At 47.4% G+C, this 20,968-nt stretch overlaps 1 protein-coding gene across 3 annotated transcripts in view; it reads right to left on the minus strand.

Annotated features, from left to right (window-relative positions):
* Window positions 1–517: 517 nt before the first annotated feature.
* The window catches only part of CLUAP1 (clusterin associated protein 1), a 70,534-nt gene continuing 50,083 nt past the window's right edge, over window positions 518–20,968 (minus strand). For 2 of the 3 annotated variants that reach the window (XM_035339902.1, XM_035339901.1), the window contains exons 10-13: window positions 13,245–13,352; window positions 3,810–3,865; window positions 1,574–1,627; window positions 518–1,050 (exon numbers count right to left, since the gene is read on the minus strand). In XM_035339902.1, coding sequence (XP_035195793.1) covers window positions 895–1,050; window positions 1,574–1,627; window positions 3,810–3,865; window positions 13,245–13,352 — 374 coding nt within the window. In that variant the 3' untranslated portion in view covers window positions 518–894. The remainder of the gene's footprint in view (window positions 1,051–1,573; window positions 1,628–3,809; window positions 3,866–13,244; window positions 13,353–20,968) is intronic. The other variant, XM_035339903.1, reaches the window with a different exon arrangement.

The following is a 20,968-nucleotide window of genomic DNA, read 5'->3' on the forward strand; positions in this document are numbered from 1 at the left end:
ATGCTTTCTTAAATAAAAAAAATGCAAAGGGGACCTCTTCTACCAGGAGAACAGCACTGCACACCTGCCAATTTCTACTGATTTTGGGGTTTGGACATTTGTTCTCTTGGTGACCCGTGATACATGAAGAAAGGCAAGCAGAGGAACAGAAGGAAGCAACAGTGCCCAACTTTTGGCCATTTGAATGCCTAAAGCTTAGTCTGCCCCAGAAGTACCAGTCTAATTAAAGGACTAATTTCATATGGATTTAATTACAGCACAGTCTCACACAGTTGCTCTCAGGACACTCAAGCATGGCGCACTTAAGTCTGAGAACAATTCCCATTGACACAGCTGAAATACTAAGAGATGCCGCATGGAAGGCAGGCTTTGAGGATCCCTTCACTAGTTTCCCAGCTTTAACTTCCCTCCTTCAGTCCTGCTGGCACTGCTTTTTGTAGAGACAAGCCCTTGATTAAGTAAAGGGTATGTTTAGGATAAACAGATTTAAGCCAGTTTTAAAATCAATTTAAATGTGTTCCCAGAGCAGCTTTTCATCCAGCTTTATTAAGCCAAAAAATCTGTTTGGACATAATAAAATGCAGGGAAATCAGGCACACAATGCTCACTGGAGTGAGACTTCTGGCACTGCAGCGCATGAGGGCCAGTTCTAATGCAATTATGGAAATAACAGCACTCCACATCACTGTGACTCTCATTACGGATAAACTGTTCATACTTTGCGAGTCACAGGACTGGCAATCCAAGTTTAATTTTCAAGTTTAATGAACATTATTTACCAACTCCTGAATTCATGCTGACGAGCACTTTTCAGATGGCAGGACATTAGTTCCTGGCCTGAACGCTCTCCAAAGTTTTTATTTCAAGGTGCCTCCTGGCCCTGCTACTAGAGGGTCAGAAGTCGTTGTCACTTTCCTCTAGAGGCTCTGGCTTCTTTGCTCGGTGATTGGATTTGCCTGGGGAGATTTCCATGCTGTCATCTTCCACATCCTCTTCCTCCTCTTCATCTTCATCATCATCCAGGTCAATCTCACTATCCCCCGACTCCTCCTGCAGGGAAGCACACAGAGTCCATGAGCAGTTCAGCTCTCAGGTGGCGAGGCACCTCTGCCAGCTCAGAAGTGAGGGCTGGCGCTTCTGGCTGACATCAAGCTGCTTCCTCCCCTGTGCAATCACACGCCCGGGGGCTGTGGGGAAGGCCATTTGCCTGGACTGCTATGGATCCTGGATCCAGACTTGGACTTGCCCTGGGCAGCAGCAGCAGATTCTGCAAGAGGTTTCATTCTAGCCCACGGCTCCGGCTGCTGCCTTTTAGAATAACAATAGGCCAGAGCTCAGCTGCCTCTGGGAGCTAAATGCCCACACGGCTCCCCCAGCAGCTCCCCGCCTTGCTGCTCCAGTCGATTCACAACAAACATCCTTCCTCGCTTCATGGGGCTGACAAAAACGAACTTCCTGACTTCTGCTCAATCTGGGGTATTAAAGGCCTCGCAGTGTTTAGTTTCAAAGTGATGCCTACTGCGAGGCCGAAGAATCAAGGCCTAGTGGAAGAAAAACTGCAGAAGAAACCCACCTGTGCCTTGGTGATGATCTTGCGCTTGCCTGGCTGGGCTGGGGCAGATCTCCCCTTGGAGAACCCGAGCACAAAGAACAGGAGAGGCAGAGCAGGAAAAAAAAGGACAATAACATAAAAGAAAAAAAAGAAAGTAACCAGAATGGGAGCAGGAGGGAAGGCGGCAAAGGCAGGTACAGCTGGGGCATCGCGTGCCACATCTGAGAACCCTTTGTTATACGCTGCAAAGGACACTGAGAATACAACCAAAATGGGGGAAACTGAGCCGAAACTACAAAGCACGAGCAGGTGCCCAGAGACCTGCTCACCAAAAGGAGGCATGCAGGTGTCCTGCCTGAAACGGGTGCTGCAGGAAAGCAGCTGCCCTGTATGGGAGGGGAGCTACAAGCAGGGAAAGGCAGAAGAGACTGGGCTCACACCCACCCTCATCCCATGTGGGGCAGCGGTCACCTGCAGTTGGAGTGCTCACCTGGTCTTCCCAGACTCAAGGGCAGCTCTGCCACATGACGGGGTCGGTGACTGGACCCCAGCTGTGCTGCTGCAGGAGATGCCCTGCTCCACACAGGAGAAAACCCCAAGCAAAGGTGGGGTGCTCCATGCAGGGGGTGCAGGCTCACTGGTGCAGCTCAGGGGCTCATTGGAGAGGAGTAGGGAAGGGAAGGGGAGCCACACAAGCAAAGAAGTGCCAGAGGCCAGCTCCTGGGGAGGCTGAAGTCTGCTCTCAAACCCACAGCCTGATTAACTCCTAACCAGCCTCACTAGTTTTGTTTCCTGACCTCAGACACAGAAGCCTGTGAGAGTCCCTAGCAAGCTTCTCAGCCCTGATGCCTGCTGAGATGCAGAACTAGGAGGGCAGAGCCCAAAGACAACCAGCGTGGCTGCAGCTGAGGCAACGAGAGGCTTTCCTTTCCATACCTGATGTGCTCGGGCTGTGCCAACAGGGAGACATGGGAGAAGGCTGTGAGCAGGTGTGGTAAAAAAAAAACAACACGAGGGAAATCCAAAGGGTGGAGAAATTACAGAGGATGATTATTCACAGACAGAGCTGGCAAGGACTTGGTAAAGAACAATCAGGCAGCACTGTGACTGAAGTCACGGCGTCTTCACCTACAGCGCTGGCACACCTGACCCTACCCAGAACTGGGTCTGAGTGCCAAGGGCCTAACTCACTCCCCAGAAGGCAACAAACAGCCTTCTCTACATCCATTCTGGCAGAAACAAACAGCAGAGCATGGTCTGTAAGCTGCTTTCCAGAGAAAAAAAGCGAGGACAAACCAGGTGAAGGCAGCTCGGCCCTCTCTGGCAGGGCACTTAACTCCCTTCTCGCTATGGTGCCTCCGAGTCTCTACAACGAACACTTAACAGCGGCGTTTTCTCTCTTCTGACACTACCTGCAGGAGAAATAGCGTGCCCAGAGCTTGGGGAACAGGACAGCCCCTCTGATCCCTGCTGGCAGCTTGCATACAGGCACCTTTCTGGGATGGTGGGGACAGCTTACGGTGTGGATGCAAGCCATATCAGAGCAGCTGGCTTCAGGGCCAGAGGTTCTGTCTTCCTTGTACAGATGTAGCCACTTAAGAGCACCTAGAGGCACAGGAAGATCGCCCATATGCCAAAGGCTGAGCAGAGCAGTCAGAACAACTGCCCGCTGTACAAACCTGGGTGTACCTGTTTAGCTACCATCTATTCACCAGGTCAGCCTCAACCAGATGCAAAGCCATCGGATGGCTTCATCTGCAAGGCAGGGACCCCAGGGGTACAGCTCGCAGCTCAGCTCCCACCCACCCCATCAGCTGGAGGACTGATGCTTGAGGTGCTGCGTGGTAGTACAGGTTGCTGAGAGGGCTCCAGGGAGCAAGACTTTGAGCAAATTAGGGGATCCAGATCAACACATCGAACTCCTATTACGTTGCACTGATCCTTCCTCCCAGCAACCTGCCCCCATGGCTCAGCAAAACAGCATCACTGTCCCCTGCGCGCCGCTACTGACGTGCTCTGGGCTGAGGTGAAAGCACAGGGAAACACACAGGGACTCTAAGAGCAAAAGAACAACGGGAAAGTGTGTGTGTGTGTGTGCAGATAAAGGGAGAGCAGGCAGCTGGAGGGAAAGAGGGGAAAAGCAGGCCCGTGGCGTGAAGATTGAGCAGATACAAATCTGTTTCTCCAGCTAAGGAGAGGGCTGTCATTCTAAAGCACTGCCAGAGAAGCCCTGCAGGCGCGTGGGATGGTTACTTACTTCTTCCTCTGTGTCTCCACCTTGCATCGTTCCCACGATCCGCGTGCCAGTTCTCCCTGCAGAGCAAAGAGAATCACCATAAAGCCTGGCTCATGGTTAGCACGGAGGGAGAACGAAAGATGAAGTTCAGGGTTTCCTTTTAGAGAAGCAACCAAACGGCAGTGGGAGGGGGAGATCCCGACGCACGTAAGGCCACCCCGCGTGTTAAGCCTCAGAACTGGGAAGAAGGCGGAGAGGGTGAGGCTGACAGGAATTCCAGTCAAGACTATTCCCAGAGCCACCTGATGCTGCTAGGCCAAGGCATACAATAGGCTGAAGAAGAGAGACGCATGACAAGTGAATCAAGAACTTGATAGCAGTGTTTAGACACCTCTTTATACCTTCAAGCAAGGAGAACCCCCAGCCACGTAGCTCGATCTATTCAGGTCACTGGAAATCTGACAGAGAGGACAAAGCACTCCAGCTTCGCTTTGGTACTTTGGGACACGTAGAGGCCATCTGAAATAGGAAGGTGACGGCACGGTCCTTTTTGCTGAGAAAGGAGGCTGGAAAGGGTTGGGAAAGGGTAAAGCAGAGTAGTAACTGGCAAATTCTGCACACGGGCTGCCTGGCTGAGCCAGCCCTGCTTCCTGCAGCCACTGGAAATGACCCAGCACCAGCTGGATGCCTGTTTAACAACCCTGCTGTGGCCATCCCATTTCTCCAGCTCATGCCATCACTAGTTTTCTCTCTGACAGGCAGATACGGGACTTTTTCCAACTTAGACAAAATCTTTTTTTTTTTTTTTTTAAGCATGAGAACACCACAACTTTAAGATACATCCTGTCAAACCTCCTTTGCACCTCCCAAAGGACAGAAGACGGGTCCCTCTCACCCCTTTTGCAGGTTGCTTTGGGTTAGTTGTAGCAAACAGCTGGCTAACTCATCCAGAAGCCACCAAACAGCCCTTGCTGTGTCAGGACAGGTAATTTAAAGGACCCCGGATCTTCAAATAAAACGTATCGAGCTGGCCGCTGACAACACAGGGAGTGGAGATGGAATTATAAGATGACTCCTGGACAGAGCTTTAGATTCTCAAGCTTTAGAGACTGACACACATAGGCATACTAAGTAAATTCAGAGGTGATTGCAGCTGACATCATTAGATGACGATGGAACTACCCGTTTGCTCAGCCTACAAAAGGAACCAAGAGTTTACCTGCAATTTTCTTCCGTAGAAGATTCGGCCTAAAGTGCTAGATAGGGATTTATTACCTCAAAGCAGAAAGCAGCAGAGTTCCTAAGATTTACTGATAAGACAAAGCTGAGAGAGATCCTGAAGAGAACCAGACTATCAAACGAGGAGAGCTGATGAAATAGGGCAGTTCAAAAACGCAAGGAAAGAGCCTGGAGAATGCTAACAAAGTCTGCAAGATGCTTTTCCATCAGCAGATACAGGAATGGCACCTTACTGGCATCCAACTGCTTACAGCTGGAGAAAGAAGAGGATCAGGTACTGGAAGTCGGTGCCCCGACTTTGATACCTACGTGGGTTTAAGCTGGGAGGACATCTTCAAACTAGCGCCTGCGGGATCAGCAGCATTAGATCCCGTGGCACAGCCCTGGGATGCTCACAGAAGACACCACGACACGCAGAGAGCCTGGAGCTTCAGGCTGTGCAATACGCTGTAGTCTAAGCAGGAGAGCAGGCAGATTTTCCATGTTACCAGAAGAGCTTCTGTGACAAAGGCAGGAGCCTTTTTACAAAAGCAGGATCTCATTTTACCGTTCCGATATTAAGCCCCAAGTCTCTGCGTGTGGGAGCAAGAGAAGTGACCGCAGTGAATTTCCTTGTGTGCTGGAGGGGAGGCAGGAAACAGAGGCGTTGCCTGCACGCAACAGGGAGGGCTGGCAGGTACGGGGGTGTTTGGCACTTGAAATGTACTGGGTTCAATTTAGCTGGGCTCAGCTTGCTGCGGCATTAGTGCCGCACCACTCTGGCCACAGAGGCTCACGCAGCTTCCAAGCGGGTGAAAGCCTGTTATGTTTACTTACAGATAATGTGAATTCAGCTGGGACAGGCTGTACAAAGTGATAATTAGGTAAAATGCTAGTAATGAACAGACTGCAATTCACTGCACCTTTGGATTCAAATCTAATCTCAGTGCATCGCCATGGTTTACAGCCACTGAGCTATCAAAGATCAGAAGAGAATGTGCATCCATGATTTTATCCCGTGAGCATTTGCCATTTTTCCTCTGCGTGTGATGCCTGCCATTGTACTGACCTGTGCAGCTGCCTACAATGGATCCACAGGACCAGAATGATTTACATCTTACTCAGCAGTAGGCATATGTTAACCCTGTTCCTGACAACAAGAAGTGATGTCCTAACCTCTCAGGTTAAGCAACCTACCACGAGGGGAAGGCGGATTTGCAGCTGAAACATTTTGCCTCCCGTTTGGAGATCTACCTTCAGTCTTCCGATCTCAATGCAAATTTCCAGGGTGAGCTCCCTACCCTCTGGCTTCCCCTCCCTGCACAGAAAATGAGGATGAATTTTTTGCCTGATCTTTCTGATTCGTGCACCCCTTGGATTCTGCCCTCTTATGTGTGAGCGTAGCCCTTAGAAGGCCCTGATCTCAGCAGCGTTTTGCAGACACTGCCAAGATCCAGTGATTTACCAAGCACACTACAGCTGCTGCTCGTAGTTCTATTTCTTATACCACCCACGGAAAGGAAACTTGCTTGGAAGTAAGTCACCTGTCTCAACCCCACCAGCTCAGACCTACAGCCCTCCTCCTCCACTAGGTCCAGCGGCCATAAAACGGGCTGAAAGCACAGGGACACACTTCCTCCATCCCTGTGAGCACTTCACTTTGATGACACAATAGGTGAGGTCGGAGATAGCTCTACTGGGAGAAGATGATGAGATGGAGGGAAGGCTATTTCAAGGTAAGACAAACTCACTTCCATGAATTCCGAACTGCTGCCCCTTTTTGGTGTGTCCAAAACCACCCGACTCTTCTTTCCCCAGCCACACGAGCACGTCCAGCAGCTAGCCACATCAGTAAACCTGAAGACTTTGCAGACTCTCATCTTGAGGATGGGAATTTACAGAGATCCACACAGAAATACGCTAAGATCAGAAGAGCAGCTCTATTGGCTTTCCTCCTCCCCTGACGAGTTTCCTCTGAGCACTGCCAGTCAGACCCAGCCAAATGCCTTTCTGCAAGACCCATTCTTCACGCCTCAGCCTTCTCCCTCTGCCACCACCACAGGACGTGCAAAATCCAGAGCCACTCATCTCCTGACTTGCACAGACTTTGGATCGAGGCCTGTTTGCAAACACAAGCAACGAGAGGCCTGCAAACGCCTGCCTTTGTGAAGAGCTGTCAGGAAGAGAGCAGTCTGACCGGGTCAGAAGGGAGTTTTGTTTCTGTTGCTGTGCATCTCTTGTTACCTGCCAAAGAATCAGATGGGGATTTTCAGAGGAGCTATGGGGTTACAGACAAGAACCACGATCCTCCAACAGAAGGGAAAAGTAAGAAGAGTTCAATGCCCAGCAGAGCTGGTGTCAAGGCTGCTGTTCGCCCCGACTCACCTTTCTGTGAGATGTGTGCACACCTGTATCTCCTTTCACTGCAAGCATCAAACTCCATTCTCTAGTCTGTAGAATGCCTGCAAGCCTCACTGAGTATTTGAACTGCAGACTCCTGGTACTTTTGTGAGCTCTTGGGACATCGGAGGGACGCTGAGAGTTTCTTGAGTCTGTGGCTGAAGTCTGCATGTGCAACAGACCCTGGGCAAATCCTCCTTAGTGCCACTTCAGTTACCAAGTGTGGCATGACTCTGAACAAGGCATTTTCTTCTGTTCATTTATTTCTTTCCAACAACACAAGCTCCAGTGCCTCTGACTGCAGCAGCAGGGAGATCCTGACTGCTGCTTCTGAACACTAGGGGGGGGATGACTGGGCAACAGTAAAGGGGGAGACCACATCCTACACTAAGCTGCATGCCAGTAAGAGGCAGCTGTCCCTAGGGAAGAAGCAGAGAGATCACGGATAGGCTCACACAACATCTGAATGATGTCTAGACAGCTGCAGCAGGCTTCAGCGTGTTCTTCTTATCAAAACTCATTTTCACAAAAGCAAAGAACGCAACATTTTGAGAAAACCTGTGTTTGTAAAGATAAATGCACTTGTATGTTTCTTGGTCTTACAAACGTAATTTCTTCTAGGAACCAGAGAAAAGCGAAGACGTAGATTAATTATTTAACGCACATTTTTAAAAATCAGACAGGTGACATCCACAGGAACTCAATGTGAACAAGCCATCAAACAAGGAACAGGCAGCTGTTGCACATTCATAATTGCATCCCTCAATTCCTCCTCATATTGATGCCATGCTTCTGGTTTCTAGGCACCGAGGAGGTTAGAGGGAAGTAAAGCATTCTAGAAATTCAGTAGCAGAAGCCTGACCACGGTCATGAGCTGGGGAGAGAACTGCCACAGGAGGAGTCTGGCCACTTCCTTATGTGAGAACAGATAAGGACTTTCTTGGTTTTCAGCTTGTGTGCTGTAAGGAGGGATTAGGAAACAGGACAGTGCAGGCCTGGGAGGATTTCTTGCTGCTCTGTCAAAGTTCCCATTCTCCCTAAAGGACTGAAAACGTGAGGCTAATTCCCCCGCTGGGGCCTTGCCCCCAGCATGCAGGGTATCCTTAGCCCTTGCCCCACGCCTGCTAGCCAGCTCCTACTTAAGTATCACCAAAAAAAAAGCTTAAGAAGAAACGTGGGACAGGGAGACTAAACATCACTGTCATCTCAAAACACCAAATATCTGCCGCAAAAGCATCATTGGCATGCTTTAGGCGCGCTGCTCTGTGTGCACTGCCTCCCTGAGGTTCATCTGTACGGGACCAGGGATCCCCACAGGCCCGGCTGCAGCACAGGAACAGCTGGCAATGGCAAGCCAGCCCCTGTCCACGGGGACCTGGGGCCGTGCTCCCTGCCTGTCCCCAAACTCATCTGTGGTTTGATTGCTGTCTATTTGGTTCCACTTCCTTCAGTGAGCTGGCTTTCTTAATAAAAGCCCTCTGTTCTCATCCGCTGCCCTTGCTGCGTTAAGCTGCAGGTTGTCACAGGCTAACATTTTATCCCTTCCCTGGCAAGCAGCCTTGCTAACCTGGCTGCCAGGACTTCATTACCACATTGATCCTCTGGGGCAGATCTGGAAAGGTAAGAGGCTCCAGGAGAGCTGTTCTCGCTGTTTCACCGTGGACTGATTGTTTAGAAAGGAACATTCAGCATTTGATAAAGCTGCCTCACAACAAAGACCAAATGGAGCTGAAGTTGTTATTGTCTCGACAGCAGAATAGTCTCTGTAGTCCTAACGGGACAAAAATGCCCCTCAACGCCAACATCACAAACGGAAACATAAGAGAGAGAACAACTGGTTAACTGGTTTTGGGGAGCTGAAAGATCCTGACAGTGGGGAATAGAGGACGATTTACTATATGGGCACAGTCCCACTGTTTTGCAAGCACTAATCACTTCTGTTTCATTCAGTAGCATTTCCACTGCCTACCTTGTTCCAAGCACAGCATGTGCCAGTCTGCCACGGCTCGCACAGTCAGCCAGGGCAGCCTCTGGGAAGAGGAGAGGTCCTGAATTTGCTCGTGATTCCACAACGCATTTCAGAACTCTGGATGAATGAGACTGAAAAGATGGATCTGCACATGTAACCACAGCACCACTTCAAAACCTGCCACTTTTGGTAGCGTGGGTAATAAAAAACCACTTTGGTTCAAGGGGAGACCGGACAGGTTCTCAGAATAGAACGCCTATCAGGGGTTCGAGCAAGTATGTGGAAACCAAAACCAGCTCAGAAAACCCCGATGGAGCTGGAGCCAGTTTGAGAATGGGAGAGAACCTGAGGGAGGTTCTTGCAGTCATCCCCAGGCACGTTCTTTCAGGCAGTGCTGGAAACAGCAGACCTACATGGACCTTACGCCTGACCTGGCATGGTAACTTCTACCTTCCCAGGATGAAGCCTTGCGTATTTCTCCCCAACATTTATACCATCTGCGCGTGAACAACCACGCTGCTGCAAAACACTGGTCTATGGCCTGATCCAGGGAAGAGCTTTGTCTGCATTGCAGATGGCTAAGACCTTGCAACACTGCAAGAACTTCTTTTTCTTTGGCTCTCTGACAAAACAGAGTTATTTCAAACATCAACACTAACTCACAGTTTGACCTCAGGAAAGTTCAAGCATTTGCTATTTTATTTGTGTAACAGCCTCACTTATCTATTCCCAGGCAGAACAAAAGTGGATGTGGATTTTTATTTACACTCACAAAGTTCAAATTAAAAGATGCAGATGATAAATAAATGCATTCTTTCACTTATAAAAGCAAATGATTGGTGACACGTGAATTTGTTACAATAAGCCACATCAAGGAGAAGGCTTTGCCTTTAGCTGTGTTGACAATGCTGGCTGTAGTGCCACAAAGCCAACAAGCCAGCGTCTGCCAGCTTGGTGACCATCCTTCTAGACTTTCATTCTCACCCCTGTGCCTGTTCTCTCCTTGTACAGAAGCACCTCCTGGCTTCCTAAGGCTGGGTTTGCTCTATCAGTGAATCAGTGTAAATATCCTGAACCCAAAGGAGATACAGGCTCCATAGCCCATTTCAACCTCCTCCTTTGCCCACCTATTCCTCTTTGTGCATGGGGAATAAGGATTTGATTCTCTCTCTGTACCACAGGAGTTGGCAGTCTGTCACGTCTCCCCTAGCCAACACTCTTTTCTGCTCCATGGGAGACTAAATCCTATACCTTCAAGTTTTTTAATTGGCTAAAAGAATAAAACCAGGAGCAATACTGTCAAAGCTGCATTTAGTGTGAATTTTACTGCATTGAGACAGAGCTGCTGAAACGACTCGAGAGGGAAAGTGTGTTGATTTTCCTCATTTATACCCAGTGGCCTAATAAGAGTCTCCCTATGAATGAGAACACACGAGACTGCCTGCCCACCTATTATAGAGGGAGGAAGTCTTCTCTTAGAATACTAATAACGTGGAAATTAGAGATGTAAAACCGAATCACAGCTACTGCAAGAACTGACCACAGCGAACTACTTCTCCTTAGCAGAACAAATACGGCTCAGAAGCATCACTTTGTAAGAAGACACAATACTTCAAAAGAAAGCAATGGGAATCTCTTGAATTGAGCCAAGGAAAAAAGTGGTAATTAATAAAAATGATGTTCTTATTATATTGTCTTCGTTATTAAGTACATTTTAAAATGAACCTACCCATGCTGAAGTACACGTATAGATTCTCTCTGCATTTAAGGATGAATGGCTCCAGCTCAACCTGCTAACGAAGCTGAAGAACCTGACATTGTCTCCAGTGCTTCAGTTTGCCAGGTTCATGCAGTCAAACACAGCCTCACCACTGCTGTGACCGAAGGGGCCAATTAACACAAAAAAGAGGCAGACTGAGCTTGTCCTCGAGGCTAGAACTGCTCCTCACTAAGTGCGCACTCTGGATCAGGCTGGACCTCCTGAAGGCCTGGCTGGTGTCTTGACATAGTCTTTCTTCTTTCCCTGTGTTCTGTACCGATAAGGAATCAGCAGGCCTGAGAGAGCTCATTTTACACCAGAGGCAGAGATATAGGAAGGCTGAGTTTCCTAAACAAAACATTTTGAAGCAACGCCAGCAGTACGCAGAGCCTGCTGTTAATCTCAGTGTACGTACAGCTAGAGCAACTAGGTGATTTGCCCACGACGATGAGGAGTAACCTCAGCAAGGCAGAAAAGCAAGCTGATAATTCTTCCCTTAGAAGTCTAAGGATGTTTGTATCCATCTCTGCCAGCAGAGATTGCATGGCAGCACAGTAGGACTGAGGTGCTGTGAGTTACAGTGGGAGAATGCAGCCTCACCCCTGGATGAACCATGGAAAAGGCATCTCAGGATCCATTTAAACGTACAAGGAGTTGGTTCAGTGCTTCTGTTCATAGCAAGTGAGAGGCAAAAAGAGGACAGAGAGCTAAGGGAGACTTCCAAATTACAGAGACACACTGAGTAAAGATTGGTAAGGCTACCGGGTAGTCAGCAAACCACAATCAGGACATGCAAAAAAGAGGATAATTGTGTCAGAAGTAGTTTACTGAGGACTAGGATGAGACCTACAAGAGCAAAGAAGCCATCTAAGCAGGATGGCAGAGGAAATACCTCAGGGATTTCAACTGCTTTCTTTAGGTTGGACAAGTTCAGGCTGAGTCTCCAGTAAGTGTAATTAGCGATAAAGTTCATTCTAGAAAAATTCTATTTGCAACAAAATCTACAGCTTTTAGCATAATAATACTTCCTCCTGAAGCTGATGTTAAGAGCTGACTCTAACTGCAGCCGGGATCCACACTGCTGGGTTATGATGCCTGCTGAGAGGGGGCAGCACAGACAGTTACAGTCAGCTCTAAAGCTCTAAAAACCGAGTACAAACTTCTCTTTGAGAAACTGCACTTTTTTGTTAGTGAATATTAGCGTATCTGGCACTTTCAAGACTTTCAACTTTTCAAACTTTTCAAGAGTTTTTGACTTTATGAAAAGTAGAGGAAATGGGGATAAAAATGTTTGAATTTTTTTGACTTGAGAACTTCAGCTTCTTGCTCTAGTCTCAGTTAGAAAGAGGAGAGCAGAACTCTGCTCAGAAAGAAAACACATTTGCAGTCTCTACAAGTAACACGTTCCAGCAGAAGTAGTGGCACACGATGTTATCCACACTGGCGCTTCATCCAGAGCCCAGAGAGGCTTTTGCTGATGGACAGAATCACTCACAGCTGACAAGAGCACCGGTGAGAAATAACCCGATTTCCTGGTTTCATTTTGCTTGACTGTAAACTGAGCAGAACATTTTTTTTCCACCTAAAACACAGAGCCTCAGACTGCTTCTGACCCGGAATCTATAGGAATCGGCAGCCAGGGGCTGAAGTTCCACTCCGCATGAGCTGTGCCAGAAGCTGGGGGTCCTCCCCTGAATGAAGTAACTCAGATGTGTCACACCCTTGCCTGTGTCAGTGCAGGAGGCTTTACAGACTCACTGAAGGTGCCATTTTGAAGACGACCCTACAGGAGGTAATGTCTACACCTAAAGGGAAATAAATGCCTTGCAATGAGAAATCATATTACTTTTCTAAGGCTTTGCACAAAGCTACTTCTGAATCTGCAAAGTAATACTAGGAAAGGATTCTCTCACTTTTTTTCCCTTCAGTAAATCCTCCTTAATTCACTCCCCTGAAAGTATTTTCTGTATTTTCTCCCTCTGTCCTCTTACAGCTCGCGTGAATGGAGCAGTGCCAATGTCCTTGAACAAGGTCTTTTATATTTAAGATTACTCAAGACGCTTTGAGCACCTCCTTTTGAGTAAAAGCAACTCAGGATAGCTGAAGGTACCTTGCACTAGAGCCTCCGTGGCTGTGTGCTGCTTCATGATCTGCCCCTCTTCCACTTCACTATCAGAGCCTTCATCTTCTTGACTGTCTGCATCGGAATCATCATTATCTGGTTAAAACAAAAGCAGAAGATAAACATCACTGAAAACAAACCGCAGCAGCCCATAATAGCAGTTAGACGGAAGAGATGCTAGCGCTCTCTGTCTTTGTTCGAGTCTAAGATTAATTCATTAATTCAAAACGTGTTGGAAACAGGGCACTGTCTCTGCTGACAGGCGCAGGGGAATAGCCGGTTTGCACAGCCTCACTAAGGAAGGCATCTTTCCACACCTAAGTGCCGAAGAAGTTGAGATGAGCAGTGTGCAATACAAACAATTGTCCTGAGACCACGCTCAGGTCGTACCGTGAAGGCAATGTCCTGAACGCACTCCCTGGGTATGAGCCGTATGTCCAGTCAGGAGGTGCTATTTCTGAAACTGATCTCAAAATAAAGGTCTTTTAACAGCTTTTGGGAAGTGTGGGCTTATTAATACACCTTAGTTTTTTACTCTGCTGTAAGTAATACTAAAAAATGTCCCCTTAGACTCTCTGCCTTTCATTTAGTCATAGGTTAGAAAAGCACAATGAGACATCTCCAGATAAATGAAAGTTGTTAGAGCTAAACCCAAGCTGTCTAGAAAAACAGGACGAGGAAGAGAGCCTGGAGTTCCCCAGATGCAGGAACTTCAAAAGTTTTCATAACCTGCCTTTGTTTTCTTCCTCCCACCCAAACTACAGGTGAATCCCTGCCAGCAACCCCCCAGTCACCAAACTGGAATAAACCTAAAGGACTGGTCCTTCAGAGGTTGGAAAGGATGACAAAAACCTTCAAACACGTCGAAGCACCTGCAGTGGAACCGAGGGCAGGCTGTTCTCCCAGTCAGCCATATCAGTCCCATCTGAGCCCAACCTCGGGGTTCACATGCAAGACCAACCAAACTGATTCTGCTCTGAGCCTCTTCAGAAGCAGTCCAGTTGGGTGCAGGAGCATGTGGGAAGTTTGGAAGAGGCTCTGCTCCATTTAAGTCTCCTTCTACCTATGAGCTTTTTTCCCCTCTGTGCACACAAGCTTACTTGTTCATGCTCCTTGGCTCACGAAGACCAAGCTCTGCCTTCCAGCTTCTGCCCACTTGTGATTGCTTAATTCCCTCCCCAGCTGAGCCTTCAGCTCCTGGCATCTTACGAACTCGTGTATTTTACATAGAGACGAGCCCCCCTACAACAGCTGATCCGACAGCTCAGGGCCAATGCTCCAGCAAGAAGCGCAGCTGCGTGGTGGCCGCTCTGCAGGAGCTTAAGGAATCACCGGTGCTCTGCCAAAGCCCACGGGGCTGCACGAGCTTAGCACTTGGCACAGCAACAAGAGTTGTCTGTTATTTGCAGAAAGCAGGCAGTTCTTCCCCAGGTACACTTAATTACACGTCTCAGGTGAACATGGAAGTAACTACTTCGATTAGTAACGAGCTGATATGTCTTCACAATATTTAATTATCAGACAATATACGATATATCAGACTTTTTTCCCATAATCTTTTTCATTGCAATATTAAGCTAATGACAAAACGACAAGGGATATATTTGATGCCCTGGTAAGACTGTGAGGCTCTTTTTCATTTTGGACTTCTTTTTTTGCCCCTTCTTTGAGCAGTAATTCCTCTCTTGCAGACTGTGTCACATGCGCCCCTCCTGTTCCGCAGCACCACCAGCCAGAGCGGAGGATGCTGCCGAGGACCCTCATGCCCGCTCTGCCAGACCAGTTGAGTTTCCTCCCCATTCTCACCTTCTCCTTCTCACTCTGAACGTGAGCGGACAGCTGGGACCTAGACTAATGGATCCGGCGCTCTCTGGTGGCAACCCAAAGTGACAAACCCAGTTAACTCCACTTCGGGGACAGGACTTAGAGCCTTCACCCTGCATAGGCACAGCGATGCAATTCCGCTCGGGGTGGGGGCACTGCTGTAACACACGGGGCTTTAATTCTGCATTTCACTTTCCTGGAAACCTTTTTTTAAACCATTTGTAGCAACACTCTCAGATACAACACCTAAAGCATACTTCCCTTCAGACAGAACAGCGGTAAGATGACAAGAAGGACAGAAATGAGCCTGCCACCATCCCTCTGCTGCCCGTAGAGGTGCTCTCTCCCCTAACCAGCCGTGCTGATGGCTTAATGCTCTCCTGAACCCCACGAACCCTGCTGCTGCCTGCAGCGTGCTCCTGGGCTCTCCAGCCATTTCTGACCCATTTCAACTTGCAAAAGAGGAAGATCAGCTCATCATAATTCCCCACAATATCTTTCTGCTGGAATTGGGACTGGCAGAAAGATCCCACGGCGAACAGTGCCTTGGGACAGAACTGATACCTACTGTGGAGAGAGAATCCATGGCCGGAGGGCCTCAAGCTACTGCTTTAGGAAAGGAGATGGTTTAAACACAGCTGCTTTCTCTCCTAACCTCTTTCACTCAGTTGCTCTGCTCCTCCTAATGCTCTCTTTCTCACACTTACTTTTATCCCTCTCCCCCACTGCCCCAGATGTTTGGCCTCTCACCTGCCAGTGATGGAGGTGCTCAGCCCATGCGTGGCCAGAGAGCCATGGGCACCCCACAAAAAGCACACCCGGTGCCTCAGCTCCACCTCTCCTCTTTCAGAGTGTGCTCTACCAATCAAGTCACCAGCAGCTGAAAACGTAGCTTTTATTTACACCTTCAAAAATCCTGCATTACTTCTCAGTAAAAATGAAGAGAAAATTCGTCAGGTGAGTTACCGCATGCAAACGCGGTGCATCGTTCTTCCAGCTGAGCTGGGACCTCAAAACAAAGCTTGTTACGGATTTTGGCAAGGATCTGGACTTCCTTTGAACAGCCTGTCTGGAACTGTGCTGCACAGACCCCAAGGTGAAGTTTCACCGGGCTGCTACAGTGAGCACATGCTGAAGGAACAGAAAGGCTGGAGCTGAACTACCAATTCAGCAACAACCTGTGCCTCCGAGCCTCCTGCCCACCGCTTGGACAGACTCTGAGCACCCTCTTCACTTGCAAAAAAACTTACTGCGCTGCTCTAACCCGGCCTTCTGTGATGGGTGGCTCAGCAGCTCCTAGCACTGCGCTCTTCAGCCCGTGTTATCGCCCACAGGGCACAGCTGTGCAGGGCCAAAACACCAAGGATGCTGAGCATATTGCTAAAAAACGATTCATGCATGGTGAAAACAGGCTGAGTACAGGTTTTATGGACGGATGAAATGGCAAACTAGCCTAATGTTGTGTGATCTGACCTACCTAGAGCATTACAGGACTCCTCCGCCCTGTATGTCTCGTTGTACATGCCCAGGGTGTCCAGTTTACAGAAAAACATTCTGGATAGCCAAAACAAAAAAAAAGGTGACAATTCAGAATGTTTCACTTAACACACAAAGAAACCACCTGTTGTCCTCGGAGAGGTGACAACCACTAGCTGTGTAATGCTGCACAACAGAAATTACAGCACGTCACACATGACAATGCCTCCATTCTGAGCACACAAGGAGAGTTCTTCACGGAGGAAATGCGGATTTCTCTTAGTATCAATATAAAGCAATGAGAATAATGAAGCATACGACTTCAAATTCCCACATACTCGTACACGAAGTACAGAACACCTGCTAATGTAGCTGGATTAAGAGATTTGCATGGCTTTACATGAAGATTATTTAACTTTTAACCAGAAACTGCAACTCAGCAAGCTACGTGCCCAAATTTAGGCTAATGCTGGCAGCTCACTGAGGCTTAAGGCTGGTATTTTAACACGCTCCTGTATTTTTACTATGCAAAGGTAATCAAGAGAAACACTTCATGAACTGCATTTGGCCCAATTCCTCGCTGCTGGGATTAACTCCACTGCACAGAGAACACAGGCAAATATCAGACCACCGGAGAGAGAATACACTGGGATTATAAACTCTTGCCTTATATTTCAGTCTTTCCATTTCATAAAGGTGAGCTTTAGTCAACTAAATTAGTCTCAATTAAACTAGTCCAGCCACACAAAGGACATCCTGGTTATAGCTGGGAAACGGTGCTCTCAGAAGGTGTGTCACTTGTTCCAAAACACACCTGTTTCCAGAAAAAAAGCGAGAGCAGATACCTGGACTGATGGTACTACATTTAAATGATTTAATTTGGGGTAATTTGCAAAGCTTGAAGGAGAAACAGCATGATTGAATAACGTACCGGTGATGTCATTACAGATTTGTAGGTTTGCATAAATATTCAAGTAAACGTATCCAACTGTAAAATAAGAAGGTACTGGGGTGAGGATAATGAGCACAAAGGGCATAGTTTAATGATAAGAATAAATAATTTTAGAATTAGATGCAAGTGTTGCTTCACATGTTCACTTTGTTAATAAAAATCACCGCTTTGAAAACAGGCCCTGGTTGCACAATTACCGTATTCAGCAAGATGCTGCTTTTGGTGAAAAATGTCATGAGAAAACCAAGTGGGGAACCAACAGCCACTTGAGCCAAAATAAAATCCACTTAATAAATAGCATTACATTTTAGAACAGGAAAGAAAAAAGGAGCGGATTAGGACTTTAACGTTACCAAGGGAGGAAAAACGTTCAGCTCCCACTTGAAAGGCTCGGTTCTACCGAAGCCATACTCACGTCTCACCAACCTCAGAGAAACCAGTCAGACGTATCAGCCCGAACACTGACGTGTTTGCAGCTCTGCAAATTTGAATGGGAAGAAGTGCTTTGATGTATGCATTTCAGCAGGGAATATCCCGTGTCCTTCGCACACAACCGAGACCCTGTGTGTCATCTCTGAAAAAGCCACCTTGGTCTAAGAACTCCCGAGCAAGTCCAAGCTATGGTCCTCCTGACCTCAGCAGGACGCACGGATGTTCAGACTTCACGTAGGAAAATGGAGCAATACCGTGCCACAAACACCAAGCAGGTGTTGCACTTAGGTCTAAGTGCCCTTTCTCACCTCTCACCTTTTGCCATTTTAAAATGGTCTCTTGCTGCACCATCTGATCTCGTGTCTTAAACAGTACAGATAACTAACCGCTGCCCAGGGAACCTATCGGTCTCCATCACCTGAAGTTGTGAAGAATAATTTTCCATTCAAACTGAGATTCACAGCCTTGGCACGGGAGCGAGTAGCTATTTGGCCCGTTTTACAGAGGGGTCATATTCAGCCACCATAACAAGTTTCTAATGATCTCAGAGGCCAAGAATCCATCGCAGGACTATTAAATCAGAACATGAATTTGCAATTATTTAATAAGCCAAACACAAGACAATCGTGGACAAGTTCCAAGTGCCTCTTACAAGACGGATGGTCTTAGCACGCTACTGGTGAAGGTGCTGAGCATCAGCAATACCATCCAGGCACCCGTGGGGATTACCCAGCAACTCCCTGCTACACTTCACATATGACAATTACTGCCACAGGGCTTTTTGTTTATCACCTGTCAGATATCAGAGGAACAGTTCTGGAGCAGAAGGAATACAAGAGATTCAGAGTGCTGCGTGGCACGGGTGCTTCTTCCTTCTACAGACCAAGCGAGAGCAGCCAGGGCTGGGCGGGCTGGCTGCAGCAGCAAGCCGGAGAGCGGCGCCTGCACTGCACCATGCAATTGTACAGCAAGTATTTCTGCAAACCGAAATAAAAAGCTAGGCATAGATTTGGCCAAAAGAAATATAGGAAACAGTTTGAAACCTTTTAAGGGTTTATTTTTATATACTGAAAATATATCTTTTAAAAATATGTATATATATTATGCTTTAAAATTCACAAAAAGAAAGAACATGTATAAATGAAACAGGCTGGTTAGTCTGAAAAAAATGTATTTTAGCTTAGAAAAAAATTCACTAGTTACTTTTGCTCTGTAAACACTTTTTTTTCCAAAAACAGGAGAAGCTGAAAAAATATCCTGAACTTCTGCTGTGGTCAGTGACCTTCCTAACCCTCTCCTCTCACACCAAACCATTATCAGAGCAACTCTTCACGTATCTACACCTGACAATAGTTCTATCAACAGTTTTCACAGTGCTCATCCAGCAGTGTCGAATATAATATTTTAAGAGGCACCGTGCCATTACCCACAACCACACAAGCCCTGGGTTTCAGGCAATTGGCTTTTGGTACCTTGCGCCAGCCTTGGATGTGCTACAAAGGCAGCACGCTGTGAAAAAACAGCGCACCGTGTATTGGTTTCTCTAACAGTGTCTTATGTGAAATTAGGATTACAAAAATACCAGCAATTTCCTTATCACTTCACACACAAAAAATGTTTCTGTAGTGCTGCAAGTACTTAACCGCATACATCGTCATCATGCAAATCCCGCTGAAAGCCCGATCTGGATCTAGAGTTCAACGTCTTTACATAATTTAAGAAGTTTTTACCACCTAACTTAGTGTTTTAGTGTTAGCTTTTTTTTTTTTTTTTACGTTCAGTGGTTTTATGAAGATCTTCTGTGAGAAATAAAAGATCATTTGTAATGTACACTAGATAAAAAAAAACTGGGCTGTTTCTGAATTGCACTAAATGTTGCAAATTTTGTGCATGCATCTTGACATATCCATTGCCTTTTGCCCTTCTGGGTTCTTAACAGACCTGCACAATTCAAGCAATGTTTCACAGCCGTTCTTCGTAATAAATATCATTTAGGTTTCCTCACTATTAGGTCAGCCTGAAACGAAACGGAGAGCTGTCCAGAATTCCTGCAACTTCTGCTGCAGAGGAATGAACTGTTAATTTGCAGCCCTTCTTACCAAATTAGCAGTGGATAAGGTCAAAGGATTCAGACAATAAAAGAACAGCATCGATTGCAAAGGTATGCAAAGGTGAGAGTGCTTACAGGGGCAGAATGATTGCTGACTTTTATCAGTTAACGGTAACAAATTTATCACCTGATTCCAGCCTGTGCTGTTCTGAGAGCCTCATTAAGTGCTTTGCAGCTCTCAGGGGCAAAGTGTAATGAGATTTAGAGCACCTTCCCTTTCCCTCGCAGGAGGCACTGGCCCCGAGCTGCTTCTGTGCAGGCAGACCACGAATCTGTCCCAGGGGAGCTCGCGGGAAGCTTCAGCCTTAGGAGACAGGGACCCAGGCCAGGCTGCCTGCCCCTGAACAGAGCTGCAGGGGAATGAAGCTCAGACGTGTTTGTTGCCCTAATAGCCCAAACAACAAGGTCCTGAGGCCTTTTGACACGATGAAGATTGAAAACAATGATAAAAGCACTTGGACTGTGTGTATTACTTAAAAATGCAAGTGGAATAAACAAGTGGTTTTTTTCCTCCTAAAACCTGCTTCAGAAAGATCTTTCTAATGGGGAAGAAAAGCCTTTCTTTAATCTTCCTTGTGCCTGTCTCACTAAAAGGCACGTCCTGTCTTTGAAGGAGGATACAGCATGTAGAACCTCAGCACCTCGGTAAAATAAGGTCTAAGCTCTCGTGCCCGTTAGGTTTTACACTGGTTCCCCACAATCCATGTGATGCTTGTAGTAGCTGTTGATAAAATCACGGAGTGCCAGGCCAAGGCTGCAGGGCTCTTGGGAACCCTCGACTGCCAAAGCTCCATCCCTTACCGTCCTTTCTATTTCTACTGCGAATTTCACTAATCACCCCTCTGGGGCCGGCAAAGCTGTTCAGTGATGCTGCACCGATTCAGCTGCTGTTTCGGTTTCCTCTTGTGCAAGATATAT

Source organism: Oxyura jamaicensis, chromosome 14, assembly GCF_011077185.1.
Source record: "Oxyura jamaicensis isolate SHBP4307 breed ruddy duck chromosome 14, BPBGC_Ojam_1.0, whole genome shotgun sequence".
NCBI lineage: Eukaryota > Metazoa > Chordata > Aves > Anseriformes > Anatidae > Oxyura > Oxyura jamaicensis.